The sequence below is a fragment of the Gadus macrocephalus genome, chromosome 18 (genome assembly GCF_031168955.1).
Source record: "Gadus macrocephalus chromosome 18, ASM3116895v1".
NCBI lineage: Eukaryota > Metazoa > Chordata > Actinopteri > Gadiformes > Gadidae > Gadus > Gadus macrocephalus.
The window spans coordinates 17,491,973-17,498,622 of NC_082399.1; the positions used below are offsets into that span (position 1 = coordinate 17,491,973).

Below are 6,650 nucleotides of genomic sequence, written 5' to 3' on the forward strand. Positions count from 1 at the left end.
GTGAGTAACAGTGAAATTGATAATTTATTCTGTTGTATTCTGATAGTGTATTCTTTGTTATACTAATTCCACACGCTTTTCTTTACAGTGCTAGCAAACATTACCATCTAGCCATGCATGTGATCGGGACAATGACTCAAGCCCGAACCATGCATGAGCTTGATGATGTCTTCATTAGCGCAGCTGTCATCTTCTCCAGCCCTTGCAGTGCAGTGAAAGTTGAAAAACATTTTCAAAACCTGCAGGTTCATCTGCAGGGGATAGACCTAGCCATAGACGAGGCCAAGATTGAGGAGGAAGAATTTGGGGTATGTAAATGAATGGCAGCACCTTTGCGGATGGCAACACCTTAGAAGAGAGGAGGAAGAATTTGGGATAGGTAAATGGGTGGCAACAGCACCTTTGTGTCTTTCCTAAATTGGGTATTGGGAGGTGCAGAGCATTTAAGCAACCGATGAGGTCACCCAGATTACATTAAGGTAGAGGGTCTAAGAGAAACCAAAAACAACACTTGAACTCACTGTTACGAATGGAATGTTACATTAGGTCATGTAACAACAACGAGTCCATTCATTATAACACATGATGTGTAAACATGGTATCAGTAAAAATTGTTTGCTTATCATATCCAAATTAATTAATTGGAGGTGATGTGTGTATTTGCCAAAGTTATCCTAATATCAATTTTTCCTTTTTATACCAGAGTGAATTGGGGCCATCGCCATTTCTTCTGCATTTTCAAGATTTGCTAAAAAAATGTGCAAATGGACAGAGATGGTGACCCAAATCTGTATCGATGCCAAAGTATTATTCCCACTCTACTGCAGCATCTCCTCCCTCAAGCTCTTTTGTGGACTGGCCTCCTCCTGGGTTAGTCTGGAGTAAACACAGCCTGTTCCCAATTAAAGTCCAAAACCTTTTATTCTAGCTCTGTGGTGTCCTCTACATAAATTCCAATACATAAATTAAGTTAATTTCTTTCCCACATCTACCCTATCCTCAGGTGACCTGGGACGCCACGGGAAAGGGCCAGTTTAGAAATTTGAGAAAGCAGCAAGTACAGCTAAACAGGTATAATATCAGATCAAAGTTGATAAAAATGTCATTATGTTGCTCATATAGGCCTATTCCTTAGGAAATACTGTAATATTATTGAACATGCCACAAGCACAACCACTGCTCCAGTGCTCCCTTTGAGCTGCACTGTGGCTGCCCACTGCTTTGGGTGAGCCAGTGTGTCCTTAATAATGTCACACCCCCGAGTGTGTGTGTTCCAGAAAGGGTGGAAAGCAGAGAAAGCCCCCCCCCCGACCCCTCTTCTTAATTTATTCCTAGTCCTCATTTAGTGTGGGTGCATTGATTGGATGAAAGGGCGAACATACTAATTATTGACCAAAATGTTTCAATTGGGCACAATTTCTATGTGTCAATCCAGAACTACACACAGGACAACAGGACCCAAGGGATCATGGAGAAGAGCCAGTGGGACTTGAAAAAAAATCAGGCTCCAGAGCAGGCGCTTCAAGAGAATGGACGATTTTGTGTCCATGTATAAAGTCAGCACTAATGCCCTGCTAAGGGAATATGCTGACTCACTGAAGAAAAGGAGGAAGCAGAAGGTGATATGCCATTTCTACTTAAATACTTATGTATACACTCAGTATCTGACTCACTCATACTCACTTACTACTAACTAACTTTCTGGAAGAGGCATGGAGTTTTTATGGACTCATACCACTGTAGATGTTTGTATATAAATCATATACAGTATGTTTATATTTCACATGAATGCACACAAACTCCTTGTATGCATGTATTCATGTGTAGACAATGAAATTGGGTGTAACGGTACATGTATTTGTATTGAACCGTTTCGGTACGGGGTGCTCGGTTCGGTACGGAGGCGTACCGAACAAGTTTCCATACGGACATATTAAGTAGAGGACCGCATGTGTGGAACATGCTGCACATGCACAGTTGCGCGCACCGTGACGCACCTACACAGCAAATTCCCTAGTGTTAAAAAGGCATTGTCAAAATATATGGACTCTTTCAGAGTTATTACAACAACATTGAGAGTAACTTCAACACACCTAGAGTAAGATATCACCCAGTGTAAGTGTACAATTTCAGAGTTAAATGTACAGTGTAAAATTTACAGTGTTAAGGCACATGGACTCTTTCAGAGTTATTTCAACAAAAGCAAGAGTACTAGTGACTGAAGGCAGGTGTTCCTGAGAAATAACTCTGAAGCTCTGGAAAGCCCCGCCCCCATTGCATCTTCCTAACTCAGGAACACGTCCACTTTGCTCACATTGCCGTGTTCCCATGGTCGTCATCAGTCTCGGTAAGTTACTTACTTTATTAGTTATTAAACCAATTGTTTTGGCATTGCAGTCACAGCAACATTTAACAATAATGTGTTATAGCTGCTTAACACAGACTTGAGCTGTTTGTATCTTTTCAAATACCAAAGGGCTAACGGCCAAGGTCAAAGCTAGCATGAACATGCACATTTAAGTTAGCTTCAACATTGCCGACAGAGTTGGACAATAGTCCGTTAATTAGCGCAAATTAATGTTAATGGCCTGTCGTCCAACTCTCGGCAATGTTGGTCAATTTGAAAAACTGTTAGTGTTTTATTCTTTTTACTCAAAGTTTTCAGTCTGAGTATATTACATAGGGAATACTGGTGCGGGGAGTTGGCTGAACAAGCTTACTGTAGGCCAGGAGTGCCCAACCAGTCGATCGCGGTCTACCAGTAGACCGCCGACAGATCCCAAGTCGACCGCGAGGGTTGAAGAAAAAAAAAATAAAATAATAATAATAAAATAAATTAATAAAAAAAAATAAAGTATTTGCGCGGGACATATACGCGCGGTAGCGCATGCGCCGTCAACAGAGCAATAAAAAAAAATTAGAAAAAAAAAGAAGGTATTTGCGCGGGACATACGCGCGGTAGCGCATGCGCTGTCAACAGTAGTTGAAAGCCGTCAACAGTACTATTTACGCACTCCTAAACGTTGACATGGCTGAGGGGAAACGAGCTAAGACCTACCATTTTCACCCAGAGTGGGAGGAAGATTATTTTTTTGTTTATTCTCATTCAAAGCCTGTTAGTTTGATCTGCAATGCAACGGTGGCGTTGGCAAAGAAAGGGAATCTGGAGCGGCATTTTAAAACTGTACACGGGAAAAAGTGTTGTGAGGTTAGTTACTGCAGGCTGGGAACGATGCGTGTGGGTTTGCAATGTTGACACTAGACTGGTCGATTTCGGGAGGTTGGCTACTTGAAAAGTAGATCTTGAGTCAAAAAAGGTTGGGCACCCCTGCTGTAGGCACATTCAGTGCGTTTACATGACACTCAAGAAAGTGAAATTATTGGCTTAGTCCGAGGCTTTTAGACGTTTCCCACCAAGCGTGGTTATTTGACCGGGAAAAAATGTATTTATATTTTTTGTATTTTTTTTAAGGGCTTTTAGCCGTTTCTACTGATCAAGTTGCATCCAGATATTTTTTCACCTTCATGAATGTTCCACAACGGTGTGCATATGTAGAATCCATTAAATCTGATGGATTCTGAATTGATTTCATGCAAAAATGAATTTGCATGCAATTATTCTGAGGAATAACTGCTTGATGTTAAAGGGCTTTAAGTTAATCAATAACATATCCCCAGCTTCTATATGCTACTGTCAAAGTGCTGTGCTGTAGATGATAAAATTGTCTCATCTCTGATTTTACAGTTGCCATCATGTTGATAAAAACTAAAATAAATATGGAACAAAAATATGTCAGGATAACTGAGCCAAACTTGGAAGAATTCTTGGATGCTGGTAAGTATTAGTCATACTAAATTGTAAAAACAAAAGCAAAGTGGACATTGTCATTTCATGCTATCAATATTCTAATGGTTGAAAATATTTGTCTTGCTCTCTGGCAAGCTAGCTCTTGTGTATTTTCTTTATAGGGTCACAGCAACCAATGGTGGTCAGCTTTGTTGAGTTTGTATTGAGTGTAAAATTGTATGTAAATAATAATGACGATGACATTAGGTGCCCTACACAGTGACCACGTCACTTAGGGTTTTTAGGGTTTAAAGCCTCTGTTTGTGTATTTTTCCCTAAGCTTTCATAAAGTTCTCCATCCCACCACTCACTGAAGGCGTCACAGTGTATGATGAGACGGGAACGGAGGTGGACGCAGACGTCTTTGAAGACGTTGCACAGCAGCCAAATGCTGGTGTATTTACAATCAGATTCAAACACAGTAAGTTTCTGTCATGACTTTTTTTTCTTTCTGACTCTTCTTTGAGCTAGACTCGGTTAAAAATGTAGGTTGTGGGAAACTGACAAATGGGATTATTTTTTTCTCTCACACCTCATGTGTAGCATTGGAGGGAGCAACAGGCAGTTCACTGCCTGATGCAGCACTGGAACTTTCTAACTACAACCCTGAAGATTCAGTCATCCTAGAACTTTTATCTTGCACTTCTGATGACACCATCATCCTGGAGGAGGATTCAAGTCCATCTGCAAAATGGCAGAAACAAGACCGAGATGCCAAACACGTATGTTGATGTGTATAATGTTTGTGGCAGATTATTTTGGGGATTGCTCACTTTTTATTGTATTTTCTGTGTTTCACAGTTAGTTGAATCAGCCCTGGCTAAGAAACCAGGTGGAGACCGCATTGTGAAAGAATACAACAGGACAAAAGGTCTAACTGACTCTTCACGGCGACAGATGGTGAACATCCTTGCTGCCGAAATGACTGAAACTCATGGGTAAGAGAAACTTTACTGGACTCTTGTTAGTAAAATCTGATTTGGCTGTTCAATCACACCTCTCTGCTTTCATCAGTTAGTTTTGTTTTTATTTATAGACTTAGTTCGTAAACTTTAAACATTCCATCTTAGTAGACTTTTTTGTTATTGTTATTTTACCCGTTGCAGGATGGCACCGCCACGGCATGTCAGAGAGATGTATGCCAAAGGCATAGTTTCCATGTTCCCGTACCTGATGGATCCATATTCCAAAAATGGATATGCAAGTATTTTTATGCATTCAAACAAATATACAGAAACTACAATGCAATAAGCAATTAGATATTGACTGTGGTGGGTGTACACAAGTACAGTTTTCTACTTAGTAAGTATTGTATGTCTTAATTTAAAGGAACATTTCTATGATGGTGAAAGTGGCACTGGTTATTTAGCATGGAGGCTCAAAACAATCCAGAGGAGCAATGCTACATCAGCGACCAGAACTTCTCCTCGTCAGACTGGTGGAGGGCCGAAAGCTAAGAGAGATGCATTAAGAAGTCCTGAGATGACCCTGACTGAAGAGCAATCCAAGGAGGCCATGTCATTCATGAAGTATTCTTCTGATGAGGCCACTATCAAGCAAAAGATGAAGATTTCATTTGAATATCGTCGTCAGATCGTCCTCGATAAAGAGAAATCCTCAGACGTCCTGACTGAATTTCCACGGTTCCGAGACGTCAAAGGCCTGGTAAATGAGTGTTTAAGCATACAACACTACAAATAACCTGAACTGTCACTTTTATGTTTCTTAACTCTTGCTATGTCATTTATCTAATGCAGGTTGAGCAAGACTTCATCTTGCAGTTTGGAGAAGATGTGGCTGCAAAGTTTTTGGAAAGGTTGGTTCAAACTCTATATTATTATTATTTTTTTTATAAATGATCATTACATATGAAAAGGAAATCCAGTTTGTTGAATTGAAAATTAGTTTAAATAAGTATTTGTCCACATAGGTGGCCTACTACATTCAAACAAAAGATCATCCAGCAGAGCAAGGCTCTCCCTACAACAAGTGAACTTGAGGAACTGATTTATTGTGCAGAAGCTACCTCAAATGAAAGGGAAGGGGATGAGGCCTCTCTTGGCTCTGGTAGGTTGTTAAGACTTTTTCCTGTTATGATTCCCCGGTTTATTCTTGGATCTTCTCGTGTTCAACAGATTCGTTGCCACGAGAAAGTTCAGAATGCTCACGGTCGGAGCATTGTTCCGGTGTGTGAGAGAGGGAGATTGGTTCACATCCCTGGATCTCAAGGATGCTTACTTCCACGTCCCTGTTCGGCAGGCGCACAGGAAGTTTCTCCGCTTTGCCTTTATGGGGATGGCGTACGAGTACCAGTGTCTGCCGTTCGGCTATTCCCTGGCTCCGCGCACCTTCTCGAAGTGTGTGGAGACGGCGTTGGAACCGCTCAGGCGTCAGGGAAAGAGGATTCTCTTCTACCTAGACGATCTGCTTATTCTGAGCAACTCAGAAGAGACCACGAGAAGGGACACCATGTTGGTGATAAACCATCTCTCCTTCCTGGGTTTTGCCATCAACTGGAAGAGCTCCCCGCTCCCCAGCCGGCAGACAGTCTACTTGGGGCTTTGCCTAGACTCAGCCACCATGACTGCGATGCTTTCGCCTCCTCGGCGAGACGCCATCCTGTCGGCGCTCTCCCGTTTTCACGTTCGCAGAAACGTGACCGCACTGTCCACCATGCGCCTGTTGGGGCTGATGGCAGCTGCCCACCCCGTGGTCCCCCTGGGTCTGCTTTTTATGCGCAGACTCCAGCGGTGGTTTGCTCGCCAACGGTTGGACCCCAGGCGACACAAGCTCAGGGTGCTCC

The 6,650-nt window shown here is 42.1% G+C and overlaps 1 protein-coding gene across 3 annotated transcripts; it reads left to right on the forward strand.

Annotated features, from left to right (window-relative positions):
* Positions 1–1,999: 1,999 nt before the first annotated feature.
* On the forward strand, positions 2,000–5,909 carry LOC132446503 (uncharacterized). 3 transcript variants are annotated; one of them, XR_009522877.1, is made up of 6 exons: positions 2,000–3,835; positions 4,128–4,268; positions 4,391–4,569; positions 4,649–4,785; positions 4,954–5,512; positions 5,605–5,743. XR_009522877.1 is itself a non-coding variant. In XM_060036833.1 (5 exons), exons 1-5 carry the CDS (start codon positions 3,754–3,756, stop codon positions 5,096–5,098), a joined length of 684 nt encoding a protein of 227 aa, XP_059892816.1. In that variant the 5' UTR covers positions 2,000–3,753; the 3' UTR covers positions 5,099–5,743. The 3 variants fall into 3 exon arrangements, 1 of the variants encoding a protein (XP_059892816.1); XM_060036833.1 differs by having other exon boundaries at positions 4,954–5,743; XR_009522878.1 differs by lacking the exons at positions 2,000–3,835; positions 4,128–4,268 and adding an exon at positions 5,778–5,909 and having other exon boundaries at positions 4,301–4,569; positions 5,605–5,663.
* Positions 5,910–6,650: the final 741 nt, after the last annotated feature.

Excerpts from the sequence above, each read along its gene's own strand:
- LOC132446503 (XM_060036833.1), top strand. The coding sequence starts at position 3,754 with ATGTTGATAAAAACTAAAATAAATATGGAACAAAAATATGTCAGGATA. Across the intron at positions 3,836-4,127 it reads GGAAGAATTCTTGGATGCTG|CTTTCATAAAGTTCTCCATC; the intron begins GTAAGTATTAGT and ends TTTTTCCCTAAG. Across the intron at positions 4,786-4,953 it reads GAAATGACTGAAACTCATGG|GATGGCACCGCCACGGCATG; the intron begins GTAAGAGAAACT and ends TACCCGTTGCAG.